Source organism: Ornithodoros turicata, chromosome 9 (genome assembly GCF_037126465.1).
Source record: "Ornithodoros turicata isolate Travis chromosome 9, ASM3712646v1, whole genome shotgun sequence".
NCBI classification, from domain to species: domain Eukaryota; kingdom Metazoa; phylum Arthropoda; class Arachnida; order Ixodida; family Argasidae; genus Ornithodoros; species Ornithodoros turicata.
This window is the reverse complement of record NC_088209.1, coordinates 39558132-39579318: the sequence shown is the minus strand read 5'-3', so window position 1 is coordinate 39579318 and position 21187 is coordinate 39558132. Positions and strand designations below refer to the sequence as shown.

General features: G+C 48.3%; 2 protein-coding genes across 5 annotated transcripts in view; one reads left to right on the top strand and one right to left on the bottom strand.

Annotated features, from left to right (window-relative positions):
• LOC135368896 (wings apart-like protein homolog) overlaps nt 1-21187 on the bottom strand; it is a 62883-nt gene that overhangs the window by 8940 nt on the left and 32756 nt on the right. The window contains exons 1-6 of one of the 4 annotated variants that reach the window (XM_064602444.1): nt 5276-5454; nt 4033-4221; nt 2047-2808; nt 1918-1986; nt 859-1142; nt 162-273 (exon numbers count right to left, since the gene is read on the bottom strand). In XM_064602444.1, coding sequence (XP_064458514.1) covers nt 162-273; nt 859-1142; nt 1918-1986; nt 2047-2808; nt 4033-4212 — 1407 coding nt within the window. In that variant the 5' untranslated portion in view covers nt 4213-4221; nt 5276-5454. Of the gene's footprint in view, nt 1-161; nt 274-858; nt 1143-1917; nt 1987-2046; nt 2809-4032; nt 4222-4929; nt 5012-5275; nt 5455-21187 lie in introns of those variants that run through there. The other 3 variants (XM_064602447.1, XM_064602446.1, XM_064602445.1) reach the window with 3 other exon arrangements.
• On the top strand, nt 9312-19767 carry LOC135367971 (protein NDNF-like). The gene is made up of 5 exons (XM_064601061.1): nt 9312-9418; nt 13659-13902; nt 13961-14067; nt 16540-16730; nt 18530-19767. The coding sequence occupies exons 2-5, from the start codon at nt 13784-13786 to the stop codon at nt 19508-19510; spliced, it is 1398 nt and encodes a 465-aa protein (XP_064457131.1). The 5' UTR covers nt 9312-9418; nt 13659-13783; the 3' UTR covers nt 19511-19767.

Sequence of the window (21187 nt, the reverse complement as noted above, 5' to 3'; positions counted from 1 at the left end):
AAGTAGTTTTAACTACACCCCTGAAAAGTAGTTGAACTACTAGTTAAACTACTCAATGACAAAGTAGTTAGTAGTTATAGTTAAACTACCGTAGAAGTAGTTAGTGGCCATCGCTGGTTTCTGCTACTCTGCTAGCTTTACTTAAAGACACCGGGACTTACTGGGTGAGAAGGAGCGTCCGCTAAGGCACTGAAGAACTGCGATGCTATCCCATGGGCCCTCAGGTGCATTCGGAAAGCTGGCACCATGCATTTGGAAGCCAAGCCAACCACACTGCATAAAACATGCTTGTTTGCAAACACATCTCACTCGACAGGGATAGATATTGCTTATGTGTTGCCTGCATGACATACCATATCCATAGCATACTTATAGGTTATATCTTGTTTTTCCGTATTGGCTTATATTTCATATACGCGAGAGGGAAGAGGAAACTCGGAGGAGAGGTGCCGAGAGGGACACGTGGTCAAAAAATGTCGCACTTTAGTAGGGAAAACTTTCTGCTGTAAGAGTTTCTGGACAGGAAGAATTGAACCTCTGTATGCAATAAGGGGATGAGTCGGCTTATCCACTTTTTACTATTTTTGTTGCAATGACATCGACATACCAGTATACACCTGCCAATGAAAACTTAGAACCCTATTGCGATGTGTTGGCCCGCTACATCATGGTCAAAAATGGGAAATGCATGTGTGTCAATGGGACGGACTATCATATCAGGCCCCTTTTCTCATTTTGGGATTTTTCTACTTATCCCCTTATTGCACACAGAGGTTCAATTGTCTTCAGCAAGCATTTTATGGGGCGCTCGGAAAATTTCGTAGACCCTTTAAGGCAGCGTTATTGCGTGTATATTACCTTAGGCAGCGTGCAGCTACAGGATTGCTGGATTGCACGCTTTCCAGTAAATATTCTATGTCGTCGTTGAACTCCTGCGTCTCGCCGGACTCGTGGCATTGGTGAGCTTGCTTCACGTTTCGCACCACGGTGTAGAGCTGGCGAGCCTTGCGGGGACACTTGACGGACGTCACGCTCTCCTTCCACGGCTGGTTGGGTGGTCGAACCTCCTTCGTCAGGCTGCTCTCCTCGAAGAGATCCTCCTCCTCTTCAAACTCGTGCGTCTGCTTCTGCGGAGGCTGCTGCTGCCACGTTAACGAGCGGGTTCACATATTTGTGCATCACAAACTAGCTGGCACGTGGGTAGAGCCTGAAGTTTTCGGGAAATTTTTTTTTTCTAAATTCTGGAGGTAAAAATCGGGGGAATAAAAATGTGCTCTAAATTCATGTGAATTCGGGTCGGGTGTTAAATTTGGGAAGAAATCGGGCTCCATTACTCTAACGAACTGCACTGGTTTGGTACAAACAGTGATGTAATTTGTCTTACCTGCTATACAAGCTAGTGCGCATTGCTACAGACGTTTCAGTGAGGGCAATCTGCTGGGAAAAGATCGGGTTTCAACCTAAAGAGGCACCCTTCAATTCGGGGAGCAAATTCGGGATACGAACCGGGTTAAACCCGAAACTTCAGGCTCTACACATGGGGTTTATAGACGACTCAAGTCATACCTTGGTATGCCAAGTATTAGTATTCGAGATTTTTAAGGTGTTATTTGGGACAAGCAGGCAGTAAAAGGGATAGCGCATGAAAGCATAGCCCCCCCCATACGGCTGTGTTCCCTATGCAAATATGGCATACGTCCTGGATGATGCTCTACCACAAAGCACGAAATTTCCTTAAGACCCCTTCCCATGACAGACCCTTAAATCCGCCCCTGGTCGCACGCTGATGCTATCCTGCGTTTGGAAATCATTGCACAACGGAAACATAGCACTGCCAGAGACACACTTTCAACCTCCCAGTCAGCCTTCACAAATACTATAGCTTCTGTACGTACGCAAACATCACACGCGTCTTACCTCCTCCTCGACTGGCTCTTCCTCCTCGTCCGGCATGTGCCAGTGCCGCATCTTGTAAACGGCTTTGGGCTAGAATTAAGACGGCATCGGTCAGGAACACGGCTCGGCGACAACCCGAACTCTACCCACCTTTTTGGGGCTCTGAAATATTTTCCTGCTCTTAAAAATGGACTTTGCCGCCTTGGCTTCGGACGCAGGTACGACGGAGTTCTCCGCGACACTGCCACCACATTCCCGGCTGTTCACAACCTCCTCACCCTCGGTCCTTTTCTCGACCAAACAACCCTCGTCCACCACTGCACTCGGGTTGGGCGAGCCGGCCGTCCCGTCGCACGGTTCGAGAACCCTCTTCGAAGAGCTCTCGGAATCCGGCTCCAGATTCCTCTTCCGCGAGTACGTCCGCACGACGGGGCTTCTGGGCGCCACAGGTTCTTCCGCGAGACTCGACGCGGCAGGGACGTGAACGGCGGCGGGAACCTCCGGAGAACCTATGGGAGACGTGGCCAGGGCCAGGGCGTCTGCCACGTGTCCGCTGGGGTCCTTCGAGAGGGCCTTCTCCAGCTTGACGCATCGGAAGTCCACCCGGTCCTCGGGGATGGGAGTCGTCGCTGCGTCCCTGGCCACCACGCTCACGCAGGCGGAAGACGACGCTTTCAACCTGTCGAACTGCGCGACGGCGTGCGCGGACGTGTAGGACGCCAGGGATCCCGGAGTGGTGTTCCGGCTCTTGAAGAATTTCTTTGGTTTCGGTGCGGCGGAGCAGTTCGCGGAAGTAGAATGGTTGTCGACGGATGAGGAAGCACTCTCGGGCTCGAAGGAGAAGGGGTCCGCTTCCTCCGAAGCGGGCTCCGACGTGGAATATGCCGTGCCGCAGTCGGACTGGCCGTTGACCTGGGTTTCAGATAAGGTGACAGACACCTTAAGGGCTGTCCTGCCCAAATGACACACACACACACTTTCAGTCGGATGTGAGCTGCAGCATCAATTTCTGCATGCCTTCGCGCACTTTGAGATGTCCTCGTTTCTTTTTTTTTTATGCTCATTCTGCTCACCGGCTAAGCCCAATTAACCGATCACCGTTAATTATGAATACTCTCCCATAGAACTGTGGTGTTGACATTTTCGCATCTATCTCGGACTTGTCGAAAAGGTTCTTCACAGTTTCTGTTCATTCGTTTGTCAACCTGTGGTTAGTCAAGTTGTGCTACGGGTGCAGAATACACCTGGTTGTTTGTAAGCACCAACGCAATAAATAAATAAGTTTCGTTCGACTTTCGTGTAAACTGATATGTGCATTCACCTGACATCCACCAGATGCTGCTGTGACTGACAGCTAAAAGAACTGCTTCTGCTGATGTGTTGTGCAAAACGTGCACATGGCAGATGCAAAAGTTATAATAGCCAGCACTACTAATAGCACTCACACAAGAATCAATCTTACGGAAAACGTTGCCAGGTTTTAAACAAAACTGTTGTATCAATAACTCCACCAGTTGTCACGCGAGCTTTGAAGCGTTTCTCGTCTTATATTGGTACACGGGAGCAGATAATTCATGAAGTGTGAACCATAGTTACAAAAACAGTCCTACGAGATACTAGACTTAAATGGAAAAAATGGTTTTCTGGTGCCATGAATGCTTGCAGTCACAATGCCTGCCAATGTTTGCTGAGCCAATGCGTGCACAGTCACAAGATCAACATCTCTGCCGTGCGTGCCAGAAAGAACAAGATGGGTCACACAACGCTTTGTTGTGTTACCTGCCTTGCTCCTCAAACAGGAAATGATGCCATTTTCACATGTACACCAAATCGCTTGCCTGATCCTGTTGCGATCGTCACATATCAATAACAACAACAACAACAACGACACTTCATTTAAACCGTGCTCAGGAGAAGCACACACCCGACGACGTCTGCCAAGCATTTGCGAGCATAAAACTGGCAAGTTACCAAAGCGTGTGTATCGAACCTGTTCAGTACAAGCGCTGAACAGACAGCAAACACAGCCTACGACCAGTTTCCTCTCTTACCACTCAGAATCCATACAGAATTCATACAGAATCCATAGAGAATCCATAGAGAATCCATTTCACAACAAACAACGGGTGAGCTTACTTGAGCTTTGCGTAGGGACGTGAAGGAAGTGATACCCCAGCGATGGACAGCTGCAACGGACATCTTTGCTGTAGTGGCCCTGCTGTCGCCCCTGTCCAGCAAGATCTGGTCCAGTTGAGGGCTGATGCCGCACTCAGGCTGCTTGCGGCTGCCGTACGTCTTGGCCCCGAAACGAGACATAGTCCCCACCTGCATGCACGTCAATACGGCACACGTCATGAGCAAGGGCCGCAGCCGTGCAAGAAGCAAGAGCACAAGAATTCCTGGAAGCCTCACACACATTGTTCAACGAGCAGGTACGTCTCTGTGTGCTGATTGGCCAGCAAAGTAAAGCAATTTAATGCCTGTACTGACGAAATAAACGATGAAACTGTGAATTCTTTACGTTTATTGCATCACTGGCCAGACAGAACGCGCGATTGCCAGCTGTCAGGTTTGTGCAGCATTGTTGCGTTGAAAGAATCGGCGCTCTCACACGAGAATTCGACAGGTGCACGGTTAAACGGTGCTGTGGCATTATATCTCTGGATACACCCCTATGAGTATCAAATGAACACAAAGCTCGTTTGGTGCGACTAACCAAAAGCTAAAAAGTTCGTGTTACGTAAAATTTGAAACCATATTGCTGTTTTTTTTTTTAACTACTAGCTCTTTTAACACACACACGTGTAATGGAACAGAACATGAAGAGTTCGAGAGAGTAGGGGAGAAATCAAGACATTCTTCACAAGGCAAATTACGTGGTGGTTTTGGTAGCAGATTTTAACGCGTTGAAAACATTTCACGAAGCGTTGTGTGTCTCGTTTCTACGAGAGAAGGTTGAGAAAAACCCGGACAAAATGCTCGATTATCCCCTCCCGTTGAACTGCCGCCAAGAAATGTCGGCGTGGAGCACACCTGCTATTAAACGCTAACGTTCACCTCTTGTCATTCAGAAGAAAACCTGCGTAGAAATTGAAACAGTAATGCCGTAAAATGAACCGCCATTTGTTTGTGCAGGAAGCTGCTCACGTATTATTCACGAGTGATTAACCGCAAACACTACAGCAGTAAAACCAATTTGACCAATAAAAATCCAGCCACCAATCAATGCCGCCACCCTGTGTGATAATCGGTGCAATACAATGTAACACGTTTGAAGATTTCCGCATGAGACCCTCGCATCATTCTAGGCCTTTCTTTTGCTCACCACTGGGTAAAGCTGCACTACGGATGAAAATGGTAATCGCACTCGGGACATTACCTGGTCTCACAATGCAGGTTGGTCCATTCACCAACTTGGCCGATGGCTAATTAGTTCCCATTAACCGTTCATTCACGAATGTTATTTTGCACCTCGGATCATCCACAACACCGACCGCCATAATTCCGGATTCCGACATCAAAACAGAGGATCCAGGCGGCGGAGCGCGGCCGCAGTTTCGAATATTTTTTCGAAGCAATCGGAGCAAGTCGTAGGTAGATGCTGAAATGTGGTGCGAGAGAGAACTCTCGCAGGCTACGATGATGGCAGACATATTTGTACCTCATGGTTGCTAGAAAACACTCGTACACAGTTAGATTTAGCGCTTCTGTGACTTGTTTTTTGTGCGATGCGCCCTCCTAATGTTCCTTATGTGCCTGCTTCTATTCTAGGCAAAGGGCCTCGTACATCTTCGCCGCACAATGGGTCTTCCAACAACTCTGCGTGTCCCTGGCTAATGGCGGTCACCGAAAGCCGAAACCGATTCATCCACAACAGGCATTGGTTTATCCAGAACCGCAAGCACGGGGGGGGGGGGGGGGGGGTCAATATTACAGTTATGTTATCATAGATTTAGTGAAGCTGCCGAGTCAAGCACTGAAAGAACAAAGGCCACCTGTATGGGCTGCACAACCGACAAAATGGCGTAGATGCAGGACAGCTGCACAAGAAAGGAAGTCGTAGGGGGAGGGGGGCGCGAAAAATTGGGGTTGGGGGTGTAGGAGGCGTCTGGATACTGTCTACACTGTCATTCCGCAACGGCTTACAAAGTGGAGATCACGTTATGTTAGGCGACGCAAAGCAATCAACTCTCACGCCGAATGGGACCTTCCTGTTGACCTTCCTATACCGTATAATAAAATGAAGTACTCGGAGGAAATGAAATACTATAAAGTAATGGGCGCTCATGGACGGAGGAAATTATATTTTAAACATCGCTTTACAATGCTAACTGATGAGGCCCGGGTCACGTCCCAGTCTCGGCAATCCACGCCGAGACTGGTAGGTGACCTGGGTTGGAATCGCGGAGCCGGTTGTGCTGTTTGAATGCTTTCCCTGGGTTTTTCCTCCCTGTGAAGTCGCCCCAGGATGCAAGATCCCCCCGAGCATCACGCCGGCGGGCAGAGCGCTGGGAAATACCACACCATCACCATGCCCACGAGGTCGAATTGGTGACTCCTACGTATATGTCACCGTGTTCTGTTGAAACACGTAAAAGCCTCAGTGTGCTACCTTGTGCGCATGACGTCCGATAGAACAAGGTTTCTTCGGTTTTTACAGATATTATTTCACTTATTCGTTTCTTCTTTCTTTGTTGTTGTTCTTGTTGTTTACACACAGATTACGAGAAACAATTTCGTCATGTAGTATCAGTTACTGCATAGCACGATGAAAGATAGTCATTCCACAAACGCAGAAGCTTTACCACCATGGTTTTTTCTTCTTCTTTTTTTTAGCACTAGTCAGAGACTACGTCTTGCTCCGGAAAACAGCGAAACCGAACGGTTAGAGTGACGGTAGCTTCCTGTAGATATACAAAGGGACATCGTCTGCATCACGCTGCAACGGAACTGCTATGCAATTGGATAAGGATAACACATCGACTCGTTGCGTCGCTGTCCGCAAGAGGGCCAGCGGCCAGTCGCAGACGTGATATTTGCTTCTTCAACTGGCCTTCTGCACACTGTCTGTTGCCGCCACAGGAAAGTTTAGAAACATTTCTCGCGCATGGTGCTATGGAAGGCAGCAAGTTATGCCGGACGTCACCCTTTGATCACTCCAGGTTGCCTTCAACAACGTCAGCAAAAGCATATCCTCCGAAAATAAACTTAAAGGGCCGTTTCCTGTATGAAAATACACAGCTGGGAAGGCCAGGTAAAAAACACACTCTAAAAACGGAACCTCCACCGCATAGCAGCGGCATACAGAATGATATCCATTTCGACACATTAGTATCGGCACTTTCTATAATTATGAACTATTACTATTACTGAACTTGCTATATTTATCCTCGATAAACTTGGCTTGCCAACCCTAGCACGCGTCGTAGAACTTTTAGAGATTGCATTTTCCTGTATAAAGTGTGTAGTGCATGTAATCTTTGACTGCTCAGATTTACTATCTTAATTGGTGAACATCAATGCACGCTACAGTTCACTAAGATCTCACCCGGCTTTTATGTAGAGCGCCTGTTCAAGTTTCGTCCTATTACTCAACCGATCAACTACTTTGGGATATGGCTATGATGTAGACATATTGCTCTTTAAAACAACTTTTTTTAACGCTGTAACTTTTAGTTTGTTGCGTGTTACCCTTACCACCTGATGTCACACCAAATTTTTTTTCTGCGCATAATGTTATCTCTTGTTCGTGTTTCTTGCCTGTTATACAGTTCTCGTTGTGTATATCTTCTGCGGTGGACCATTCCCCTGACCTTCGATTGTTCATAGCCGCATGAGCAAAAATAATGATATTATTATTATTATTATTATTTATTTTCTGATATGTTGGAAGTGGGAGGCGTACTCGCTTAAAAATGAAAATAATAGTAAACTTCACCACATAGCACTCTCCTAGCCAACCATCATCCCGAATGACAACGTTCTTGCCCCTGATTTGTTCAAAACAGGAGGCGGAGCCTATTTTGTGCTGATTATGCAGTACATAATACTCACAAAATAGGCTCCGCCTCCCGTTTTCAACAAATCAGGGGCAAGAACGTTGTCATTTGGGATGGCGGTTGGCTAGGAGCGTGCTATGCGGTGAAGTTCATTTTTAAGATTGTACATCTACAGCCTAAAAACGGAACTTCACCGCATAGCACGCTCTGCACCAAACATGGCCACGAACGATAGGGTTATCGCTGCTGATTCGAAGAGAGAGGAGGGCGCACGCCTTTTTGTGTAAATTATAATATATACAAATTAATACAAAGGCGTACGCCCCCGTTTGTCCTCGAATCAGAAGCGACAAACCCTATCATTCGCGGCAACGGTTGGCGCGGAGTGTACTATGCGGTGAAGCTCTGTTTTTAGAGTGTACACCATCTTGCGTCAATTTGTGCTAATTGCCACAAAAAAGCGTACACCCAGCTATCGTTCCAAATAAGAGGCAATAACTGTACTACATATGCGACGAAGTTGTTTTTACAGTGTACACCTGTAAGACAACGCGAATACCGAAACTGACATCACCGTCGCCGACATCACTGGAGCCACCCCCGCTAGTGAGCAACCGCGGGAGAGGTCACGTGCTTTCAACAACCAATGGGGACGGCCTAGGCTCACGCTCCCACGACACGAGAAACGGAAATTTCTACTGTTTCTGTATCGCGAACGACGAAACGTTAAAAAAAAAAAAGACGTATGTATTCATTGATATTTTTAAAAGGGATAGCGTTTACGGCACACCAACGTCGACAAGCGTGTAGGTCCGTCTGTAGCAGTTGTGGAGAGAGTGCGTTTGAATATATAAACGAAGGGAAGAAACTGAATTCGTCAGGCGACGAATTCAGTTTCTTCCCTGCTACACTGCTATTCCCGCAAAGAACCCCGTGGAGAGAGTGAATTTTACGAGGGCACAGTAGCTTCCAGGGCCGGGGGGTACCTGTTTATGAGTTATACGTATTGGTAGCCGAGATGCTCCAAAGATGTTAAGCGTAGATGATACAACGAAACACCCCAAGCAGCACTACATCTTGGGCCAATATTGGCAATGTCGGTCCAATATTGGGCCAGTATTACCAGCATTGGTCCAATATTGGGCCAAGATGTTGTGCTGCTTGGGACGTAACACATCTATCGCGTGATCGTGCGTGGCTTTGCAGCAAACGTCACCGTGTTCATACTACCCTGTTTGCCTCCTCGCTCTTCTTTTCTTTCACCTCTGTGACATGAACGACGATCAGTTCGAGGGGCTACCTTTGGCTACCCATCTACCTCCCCCCCCCCCCCATCCAACAGTCATCTTCCCCTTCCTTCCATCCATCCATCCATCCTTCTTTACCCTCTCCACCTGCCTCACGGAGTCGCCCGAGCACCTTCCCCAAACCGTCACTCCCCCCTCTCTTTCTTCGGAGAGGTTCGTCTCTTCTTCGGTAAAAGAGCAGTCGCCGGCGTCGTTGGATGATGCACCTCGCAAGAGGTAGGACTTCCATTGTGCTTTCCCATCACGTGCTTTTTTTCCGTGCTTGTCTTCGTGGCTTTTGTTGTTGTTGTTGTTTTTCTTTCTTTCTTTCTTTCACGCCAACGCGAGTTGGGAAGCGTCAACAAAAGTTTAAGGTTTGAGCCAAGTTTTTTCTAGCGAGAGTGAACCAAGTCCGGGCTCACTGGTTCGAACGATGTTATACTCGTACGATGTCATTCCGGTTCTGTTTTGACACCGCGCAGCGAACAGAAAAATGTGTATCGTAAAAAACAAGGGAGGGATGGACAGCATCATAACATCGGCTTCCCAGTTCAACACCACTGCTATTATTAGAGCGATTTTGAGGTTGAGAAAAACGAGACTAATATATGTTAGGGGACCCGTACAAGAACGTTTTGCCGCGTGCCTTTGCACGCTCGATAAATCTGCGTATTTTGTGTGGCACGCGACGTTTTTCGGACGTTTGAGAAGCTCAGACGAGTTCTGTCTCGGACGCGTCATTTATAAACGACCCGAAGCTCTCTCTCGTCCGTCGAGACAACGCCAGACGAGGACCAAAAATAGCGCCCGTGTGGGCGGGAAGCTCATTTGTGAAATGAATGAAGCTTTCTTCTCGAAGTGAGCCCTCGCCAGGAGCGAAAAATAAGCAAGAAAGTTATACCGTGTCCTCCGCGCGTTTTCGAATTAGACGGAGTTTTGTCAACTGTTGTTGTCCCATTTCAAATCTCACTCATCACGCAGAAATGTCAGACTTCTGGCAACGCCGTCCTCCGCTGTCTTGGTGCTCGCCCAACAATTTTTTTTCTTTTTTTTTTTCGACGTCCGAACCATTTTTGCATCAGCATCTGCACTGGGATTCAGGATTGGGAGTACGCTTCGCAGCAAAACCGAAAAGTTGGCGCTATTTTGTCAGTGGTTTCCGATGCCGGGAAGGGTCTAGTCATTTTTTTTTTATAGTTACCAGCAATCAATTAACTTGGTTGCGATAAATTGCTTCTCAATTTATTCATTTAGGTGCCGATGAAAACGTGAACAATTTTTACCGTCGTCTCAATGTCAGATGCTTCGCTCTTTGAGTGACGCTGACCTTCGAGTGTTCGGATGATGTGCTTCCACAGAAGCTTAGACCTGTCCAGGTGACACTAAAATGACCTCTCTTCCCGCGGACCTCCCATATGTGCGCTGTCTCGCGAAACCAATTATTAAGTGAATAGAACTAATTATAGTTACACCTTAAAGAATATCAACTGACTTTCAACTGCAGTTGTTCACCTAATAAATTCAGCGATATAGGTAAAATTCATTCATTAGATGGAGATAACGACAGAAAAAGGTGCGGGATTTAGGATCCATCTCCAAAAACAGCTGGCAAAATTTCACCATGTTTGGCAACTTTTGGGTTCTTGTCCTCGTGGATACATAAAGAGGCAGTGAGCGCCTTTTTTTTTTCCTTCTTCATCTTCTTTTTCTTTTTGCTGCCAAGGGTTTCTATTACATCCGATAAAGAGCGGCCGCTGGCACATTTTCGTTTGCCGTTCGCCAGACATGCAAGGAGCCTCGCTGTATAAGAAAGCCTGCACCGTGCTCGGCATCATTTTGAGTAATTCATTTATTCGTTCATCTACTATATACCCACGCTATCACTATTATCAACTATCATCATTATGCTCCCGTGAAACGGTGAGCTTTTGCCTCAATAACTTCCAAGCGTTCAGCAGAATCCTGCGTTGACGCCTCCTGATGGCGAATAGCAGCAAGGACATACAAGGACAAGACAAGGACATAGGTACTCTTTCAGAAAAAAAAAAGGGTGGAGCAGTTACACCTTTTAGGAGGTAATAGTTGTCGCATATGTTGCGCCTAAAAGGTTGCAAAGTTCTACCTGCTACCTCACTCTCTGCAACGAATGATAGGGTTACCGCTTCTGATTCGGTGAGCAAGGGGGCGTACGCCTTTTTGTAGCAATTCGGGTATATGATAATTGCTTTTTTTTTTTTCACCCTGTTACACCCTTTATGAGATGCTATGTTGACCTACACTCTTAAAAATGAACTTCATCGCATAGCACGCTCTTAGCCAACCATAATCTCGAATGATATCGTTATCTGCCCTGATTTGTTGAAAACTGGAGGCGTACGCCTTTTCTATCAGGGCAGATAACGATATCATTCGAGATGATGGTTGGCTAGGAGCGTGCTATGCGGTGAAGTTCATTTTTAAGAGTGTACACTCTTAGAAATGAACTTCACCACATAGCACGCTCCTAGCCAACCATCATCCCGAATGACAACGTTCTCGCCCCTGATTTGCTGAAAACGGGAGGAGGAGCCTATTTTGTCCCATTATGCACGGCACAAAATAGGCTCCTCCTCCCGTTTTCAACAAATCTAGGGCGAGAACGTTGTCATTTGGGATGATGGTTGGCTAGGAACGTGCTATGCGGTGAAGTTCATTTTTAAGAGTGTAGGTGGCAACTATAGAAGTTACCACCTTTACACACACACCCTTTTTTTTAGAGTGTAGAAGTAGACAGCACAACCGCTACTTCTACCTATGTCCTTGTCTTCTAGCTGCTATTTGCCATCATGAACCTATACCAACTACTCCGGATTGTTCCTATACTGACGCCTCCTGCACACTCCTGACATTCATCGCGGAAGCCTTCTTTTTTAGATGTTCCGCGTGAAGCGGAATAAGCGAATTCTGCGAGTCCACAAATGCCTAGAGAGACAATCCTTGAGATTATCCAGATGGCTCCCGTGCACCCAGCTATGTTTAGCCTTTCCCCCCCATGGTGGAGGAGGACGGTGGGAACCACATATTATCGGTGCTTTCCACAAAAGAACCGCCTCTTGACCAGCGGTTTCTGGTGCTCGTCGTCCGCTACGGAACAAAAAAATAAGATAATAATAATAATTTAGGCCAGTGTTGCCGCTAACCCCATTAGGGCCATTAGAAACTCATCGTGTTTACTCGAGATCAGACGTGTCTGCGATTCATCAAATTATTCCTGTCGACGTTGTTAATAAACAGAGAAAGAGATTCGCGTTTGCCGTTTCAATATCGTCAAGTAAGCTCGAATGCGAAATAAGTTAGGAAATGCTATAATAATCTCCAGGTACGCGTGCAAGACCCACTCTATCTTCTATGTGTTTCCAATCAATCAATCAATCCACTCTACTTATAGCTGTCGACTAGCGACATGGCCGAGTGAACAAAAAACATCCGCTCATTGGCGGCACCTCCATGGTACTGCACTCTTAAAAATGAACTTCACCTCATAGCACGCTCCTAGCCAACCATTATCTCGAATGATATCGTTATCTGCCCTGATTTGTTGAAAACGGGGGGTGTACGCCATTTCTGTGACACTTATGCTGTTCATAATTGTCACAGAAAAGGCGTACGCCCCATGTTTTCAACAAATCAGGGCAGATAACGATATCATTCGAGATAATGGTTGGCTAGGAGCGTGCTATGCGGTGAAGTTCATTTTTAAGAGTGTGCGTTCGAATCCTGCTCAACTACACTGTCTGACGTTTCCCACTAGCTTTCCGCCGGATTTTACAGACAGTTACCAATGAAGTAAGCCCGGTACGTACACAAACGCCCGCTGTCTCCTATACTCATTCCTGTTGTCCTTTCTCCGTGTGCCTACACACCGCTGATATAGCCACAGCTGCCCCGTGGTGTTAACACAAATAACAGTAGAAACTATCGAATGACACCCCGTCTGTCTAGAAGAACTCCACCTGTACATACAGCACCTCGCTGCACCATCACAATGCACATTTATTTGCGCAAAGAACTACACTCTTAAAAATGAACTTCACCGCATAGCATGCTCCTAGCCAACCATCATCTCGAATGATATCGCTATCTGCCCTGATTTGTTGAAAACGGGAGGCGTACGCCATTTTTGTGACACTTATGCTGTTCATAATTGTCACAGAAAAGGTGTACGCCCTCAGTTTTCAACAAATCAGGTCAGATAACGATGTCATTCGAGATGATGGTTGGCTAGGAGCGTGCAATGCGGTGAAGTTCATTTTTAAGAGTGTGTACATATACAGCACCTCGCTGCACCATCACAATGCACATTTATTTGCGCAAAGAACTATGACGTCACGGCTGAGAGCGAGAGGAATGTCGATGGATCTAGCTCGCGGTGACGGAGCTAGACAAGCATAAAGACCCTAATCAATTCCGCGACGGTCATTATATTCTAATTGCGCAGCTCCAGAAAGGGGACCGTGTCGAAGACTTGCATCCGCCAGAACGATGCGGGTCCCGTCTGGGCCAAAAGCCTCTCTCAGCGGTGTCCAAAATAAACGGGGGCCCTCGTAGGCCCACCGTTGAGGGATGAGCGTCCTAGCGGCATCATGGATCCTGGCGGGGATCCTGATGGCGCTCTCTTCGGCGATGTTGCTCACGGAGAACCAACAGCTCAACATCCTGGTGCTCCGGGACAGAATAAGAAGGTGGGTGATGGGAATCTTTATGGGCGATCTTTATGGGGGTGACGTCTCTCCCTTGTAGGGTCTACCTCGTGCACAGAGATCGACGCCCCCTGCTGGTGACGGCTACTCCTTGCACGGCGGCTGTCGAATGGCACGTCTTCCATAGGAATGCTACTACGCGCAACGGTACTGTATGTAGAGTTCATCGGGCTTATAGAGGGACTCACTTCCAGGGTTAAGATATCCTACACTCTTAAGAAGGGTAGGAAGGGAGTTGCCTCAGGACAGAAGCCGCCGATATTTCGAACAGAGACTGTTCTTCTTCTGGGCAGTCTCTGTTCGAAATATCGGCGGCTTCTGTCCTGAGGCAACTCCCTTCCTACATTCTACCGGTTCGCTGGATTTCTACCCTTAAAACAAGGGTGTACTTTAACTCCTTTTTTTGCCACATATATAACACCCTTTTGGAATGTACAATTACGCTGAAAAGGGTGTCTCCTCACTCCCTCAAGGGAGTAGCGTAACACCTTTCTCCCTACTGGAGAGTAATAGTACTCCGCGGCAGGGAGAAGGTGTTATGCTACCCCCTTGAGGGAGTGAGGAGACACCCTATTGAGCGTAATTGTACTCTCCAAAAGGGTGTGTATATGTGGCAAGGAAAGGAGTTAAAGTACACCCTTCTTTTAAGAGTGTAGTTAAGAGGGAACTGCGGGAACTGCTAGACGCGCACGTTACGTCTCGTAGGATAGACTTTGAAGAATGCCCCTCATTCCTTTTTCTCCGGAGTTACTTGTACATAAAATTTCTCTCGCACGATAAAAAGAAGTGATCTGCCGGTGTACAGCACGAGAATTCATTCTAGAACGTTCCACGAGCAGAAGTAGGGTGGATGACACCAGGGCGGGCGAGAGGGGTGTCAGCCGGGGATGGAGCTCCGGGGGCCGGCCTCTTCAGGGGCCCGCCCGACCCAAGGCCCGACGGCTGGTAGCACCAGGAGACATGAGGGTCTCATCCCCCGGGGCCCGTAATTTCTGTCGCCGGCATTGGATAACACGCAAAGCTCTGAACAGTCCTGCGCAAGGAAACTTGCCCGAGTAGAAGTCCTTTATTATGCGAAACATTTCCGGGATAAATGATTTTCAAGTCTTTCTTCTTCCTATCCGTCTGGTCCGAATTCCCTCAGCCTCCTCCCTGAACTTCGACGACTGCATAAAAAGAGAACGGGCTTTCAGCAGATTTCAGAGGAAACTCAAGAGCCGCTGTAGACGCCTATAGGTGATCTACATTTGCGCATTTCCACAGCCGTTTACACGTAGCCAGAGGAAAGCTTTCGTTAACGCGGTCGAATCAGACTAGCACCCTATTTCACGCAGATTTACGAGGCTTATTTTCGCAGACGCCATTGCATAATTTGACACTCGAATAACCCGGCGACGTTGGCGCGCCCAGCTAGCTAGGAAGGAAGGTTAGGGCGTCGGTCCGGTAAAAGGCTCCGGTAAACAACTTGGATGAAAAGTGGAGTTTACCCCATTAGTACAGGGTTTATTCACTGACGTCACGTCGCCGCCATACTGTAGGTCCCTCGAAGTTATGTTCCCGCATTCGTTCGCTGCTTTCTGGATGACTATTAACGTCGAAAACATTGGGAATTACTTGGATATGCTACAAACCACACAGCACAATAACTTTGCAACACCAAATATACATGAGAGAACTGATGTTCTGAGGCTGGAACAACATAGAAGGGACAATCACATACAAGGCCTCAAGTCAAGAGCCCTGGGCCGGTAATCCAGAGGATGTGGGTTCGAGTCCTACAGCTGGCTAACCTTTTCAGTGACTTTCATCCTTCACCAAATACACGATGACTGCGACATGGGTGACGGCTTGGATGGGACCTATACAATATGGCGGCCGATGGCAGCACATGCGCCTGCTAACGACAATGGCGGTCTCCTATGGACGACGTCATGTGAATATACCCTATAGAGCGAATTGGTGTGTTGGATATATAGAGTCGTCGTTCTACCGCGATGCTTGAGGGTGCTTTTGATTTTTGCGTGCGGGGGTCATTGGGTGCTTCTGTTAGGTGTGTAAGACAGACCGAGAATGTCGTGTCACGATTCGCCTTACGTGGCCACACCCTCAAAAGAGAGCTGTACGACATAACACGCTGCGAGTCGAACAACTGAACAGAATGACGCCGTCACATTTGAAAAGAAAGCGAGGAGTACGTCTTTCTGTGACCACTAACGTAATCGCAAAGTGTCCAAGAAAACTGTGCTCTTTCCATTTTCAACTACTCAGGAGAGGGGATATACAGTCGGAAGCATGGTCGGGCAGGATCGAGCCATGCAGTGAAGTTCTCTCTCCAGAGTGCGTGCCATCGCGAGCTAAAAAAAGAAAAATGTGACGGATCACCGGCCTTTGCGTCACAGAGTTAAGCCAGAGCCTGCGAGACGTCAACACTTCTTTGTCGGTAAAAAAAAAAAAAAGAAAGAAGTCTCGCTTCCAGGCGGCCATAAAGTACCCACGTTATACGAGTACCTAGTGCTCGCAAAACTGCCAAAATTGGAAAGCCTCTCTCCCCCCGCCGCAAGAAGGGCGAGTGCAAGTGTTCCCATGGGCGTTCCTACAACGACAACCTTTTCTGGGTAGGTGGGGTTCCTGTGGCCTCTTTCTACGGCAACGAGTCCATGCTGTTCGTCCAGCGGGAAGCGGAACCCGGTGTTTATGTCCTGGAGCTCGACTCGGAGCAGGGGGACACGAGCGTCCAGCTGTACGCCACCAGCGAATCCGTCTACCCATTTGCGCAGCTGCCAAGTGACCCAAAAGTAGACGTCCTCAAGGTCAGTTGTAGCCTTTTATGCGTTCCAAGACGTCTCAGAGGTGCAATCTTTGACAGAACATCCCGAATGTGGCAGCGATTGACAGTACTAGAATGTTGACCGCCTGCCATAGTGCATAGTTGACACTTCTGAGTGGCTATATATGCTCAGGCGACATAGAGGTTCCCCGGAGGTACCCGAGAAACGTCATCATGACGTTGGTAGACAGACCGAAACCGAAACAAACCTGAAGGGGAGGGCTGGGTTCCGCGAACGGGTACTGGTTCCCAGCCTCCTTTTGAAAGAAAAGTAGGGCCGAAGGTCGCGTCCTTCTCGGGGACCATCGTAATCCCCTCAAGATCGTGGCTTTCGGGCGCGACCTTGTTCACCCCCTAGCTTCCAGCGTAGTTCAAGTCTATCAAATAGACCTCTCCCTGTTTGTAAGCAAATGACGTCATAGCGTTGGACAGCGCCACCAATTTGGTAGAATTGAACTACCCTCGAAGCTAGGGGTGAACAAGGTCACGCCCGAAAGCCACGGTCTTGAGGGGATTACGATGGTCCCCGAGAGGGACGCGACCTTCGGTCCTACTGTTCTTTCAATAGGAGGCTGCGAACAAGTCCCCGTTCGTGGAACCCAGCCCTCCCCTTCAGATTTGTTTCAGTTTCGGTCTGACTACCAACATCATGATGATGGGTTAGAGGTCTATTGGTGGCGCTGTCCAACACTGTGACGTCATTTGATTTCAAGCAGGGAGAGGTCTATTCTCACGCAAAAAAAAAGAAAAGAAAAAACAAAGAGATATTCTCCTTCCTTACGTAGAAAATGGGGTGATTTTGCCCCCCCCCCCCCCGAGTGGGGACTTCACTTTTCTAAACACGCTGCGTATACGAGGAAGTTCACACGGGAAAGCACCACCTTCTATGCAAACCACCAGAAGATGTATACCGTGGCCTCTAGCCTCTTCTGACACTGGACGCCTACAGGGGACGCCGCGAAGGGTCCGGTGCAATCCCAGCACACGTACTTGCATCATCCAAATCGTAACGTGTCACGGCAGAGTAGTCAAAGAAAAATTTCCACCATATTCCGGCGCCGCCCGCCACGGATCAGCGAAGGCAGTGACGTCACGCGTCGCTGACACGGGGAAGTGCATGCTCTCATGCGTGCCGCGCGCAAGAGAAATCACAACTGATTAATTCCACAAATGTGATTTCATTTGCTCGCTACCCGTGCAGTCAGCCACGCTGCTGTCATTAGGTTGTTGCCAGGTGTCGTCGAAATCGGAGTGCTGGTACTTTGTACGATTGGCTGACCGCGATTCAGTCAAGGACGGTTTGTGACAGCTTGATTAACGCGTGTTCCATTTGGAACGAATCTTTTGGAATAACCCCACAGACCCTAACTAGGCAGCATATTCTTGGTAGGGAAACGTACTTTCGATATTCTGTCCTTTCCGGCACTTGGAAAAAAAAAATCTCGCTTGACAATTTGAAATTCCCCCGAAACGCTGCGTTGCGCAATTCCGACAGCTCTCCGCTAATCCTCAAGGTGGCCCGATGCCAAAACTGTGGGCCAATTCCTAGAACTTTTGGCAAGGGGGGGGGGGGGGGAGGGGGTTGTCAGTCAGACAGTCTGAAACACTCGACACACTTGGAACGCTTTTGCCCTCCCCTGCGATGAATCGCTGCCACGAGTTTATTAGCTAATAATAATGTAATAATGCAGGATAAGCCACGCAACACGTCCTCCAGCCATGAAGCGTCGATTAAAATGTGTGTACCTGACGATATAACTCGACTTTCGGGTGCTTCCGCAGGTGCGGGACGACCAGGTACTGTTCTCGTGGAAGGCGTCGCAAGGAACGCCTGACCTGGAGTACTGCGTGGCAGCAAACCGAAGGGAGAACTTGCGTACCCTGTGTGCTGCGATCACGGCCCTCAGGAAGCGGAACGACGTCTTCTACGAGTGCGTGGGCGGGAAAACGTGGCATCGCTTCCACAACCTCCACGTCGGCCAGACGTACTTCGTCGACGTGTACGCGCGCAACAGACGCACCAACCTGTCGACCGCCTATCCCGGCACCCACTTCGTAGCCAGAAGCCCACCCAGCGTCCGGGTACGAGACAGCCAGACGGTGAGACTGGTGGTCGACCAGGGAGAAGCAGCGGTTGCCAAGTACGTGCTGCGTAAACGCGTCCCGGCTCTGTGGCTTCTGGCACAGTCGTGCTCCGGACCAGGACCTGTCCAGCTGACTGTCTCCCTGGGTAGAAAGCAAGTCCTGGAAGCGCCGGTCATGGACAGCAGAGTATTCACTCTGGCCGGTCCCATGACGGGGACGTACGTCATCAACGTCACTTCTCCCGTCAGCCACATGAGAAGAGTTCACGTGGTCCTGAGCAGGAAGTACCGCAAGTTTCCGTATCCCGCGCTGCCAGCCGACAACCGCGTCAAGGTGATGGAGTCCTTGACCACGTGCGACTCCGTGACACTGGCTTGGAGGTCCGTGTCGGACGAAAAGGTGCGCTACTGTGTGTATAAACGTGAAAGTGCGGTCGAACAGCGTGACGATACGTGCCAGGAGGAGTGGCCCAGGAGTGGTAAGGTGACATGCCGCAGGTATCACCGCTTCAGTAGACAGCGCTTCCAAGACGTCATCATGCAAAAGGTGAACAGGTTGCGACCCGACGCCAGTTACGTCTTCCAAGTGCTCGTCACCAAGCTGCGGGGCAAGACGCTCCCGTACGAGCCGGTGTGGGCAACGACACCCAGGACCTGCATGGGAAGGCCTCCCTCGTGAATGTTGTATACATAAGTGTAATGCCGAGCGCATTTTTTTAGTCTAGCAACCGTGCTGCTGTCTAGTCACGAGCCATCATTAGTGACGCTTGGGGGTGTGTCTAACGCTGACGTTCGTCAAGTGCCATTGACTGCTAGATTATGGGGTGCCAGTGCTAGGCCGCCCTGTAGACTTAGTAGAAGAAAAGTGGAACGTTACTATGCACTCCTGCTCACGTGTTGTTCGCAAAAAAAAGAAGAAAAAAAAAACAAGCTTCATTGTCGCCATTCTTGTCCGGCATAGAGAGTGTCAACGGCAGTTTCTCGACGGAAATAGCTATTTCTCAGCTATTTCTATAACTTGGTCAGAAGACGAGCTAGTCATAGTCATATGTTCCTCTCTAGCAATCACACCTTAAAAGGAAGAAATTATAGCTTAGCCAAACTACACTCTTAAAAATGAACATCACCGCATAGCACGCTCCTAGCCAACCATCATCTCAAAAGATATCGTTATCTCCCCTGATTTGTTGAAAACTGGGGGCGTACGCCCTTTTTTGTGACAATTATGAACAGCATAAGTGTCACAGAAAAGGCGTACGCCCCCCGTTTTCAACAAATCAGGGCAGATAACGATATCATTTGAGATGATGGTTTGCTAGGAGCGTGCTATGTGGTGAAGTTCATTTTTAGTGTATCGTATCGAAGCAAGTGTAAAAACACAGTGGGTCATTCATACTGCTGGAAGGCGTGCCGTCGAGAAAACGCTGCTATGATGTAACATGAACTCTGTTTGCCTGATATAGAAAGAACTATTCATTACACCACTGCATTCTAAGTGGCTACGCTAACGGGTCTTGTTCTGTGCTTATTACGTCCATTTTTTGCCGCGTGGTGCGACTAATTTTCAGGACGAAGATACCAGGGAAGACTAGCTTAATGGAGATCGCATGCCACCAGTAAGTGCTATATGTGTTCGCGCGTATTTGTCTGTGGACAGTCCATACCCTCAAAACAGAACCTCACTGCATGACAAGCTCCTGGGTAACCAAGGCGTGCGCATTTTTGTGACACTTACGTAGTTAACAAAAGGGCGTACGCCCCGCGTTTTCAGTCAAGCCAGCAGTGACATAAACGCATCATTCTGTGCAGTGGTTGGCCTTCAGAATGTTATGTGGCGAAGTTCTGTTTTTAGAGTGCTGGTCTTCAGAGAAATGTTCTTTGTGAAATGTAGGGTACGTTAAAGGGCAACTATACGGGAGGAGGGGGGGGCGAATTAGTGTCGCTACCCCTTTAGTCCTTCAGTGATGAGCCCTATAAGAGAACCGACATTGAACTGTGAGTCCTAAACTTGTTCTCTCTCTTTTTCAAGCGATACAGTTTCTTCCTCTTGTTTTGCTTGAAATCAAAATGTCACAAGATTGAGTTAGCTGGAAAGGCTGCAAATTTACTTTTCGATCAGTTTGCCGTAAGTTTGCCGATCAGTCGTGCCGTCCCATCCGCCATCCCGTCGTTAAAGGTCACGAATACACTCTTAAGAGTGAACTTCACCGCATAGCACGCTCTTAGCCAACCATTATCTCGAATGGTATCGTTATCTGCCCTGATATAATGAAAACGGGAGGCGTACGCCTTTTTTTTGTGACACTTATGCTGATCATAATCGTCACAGAAAAGGCGTACCGCCTCCTGTTTTCAA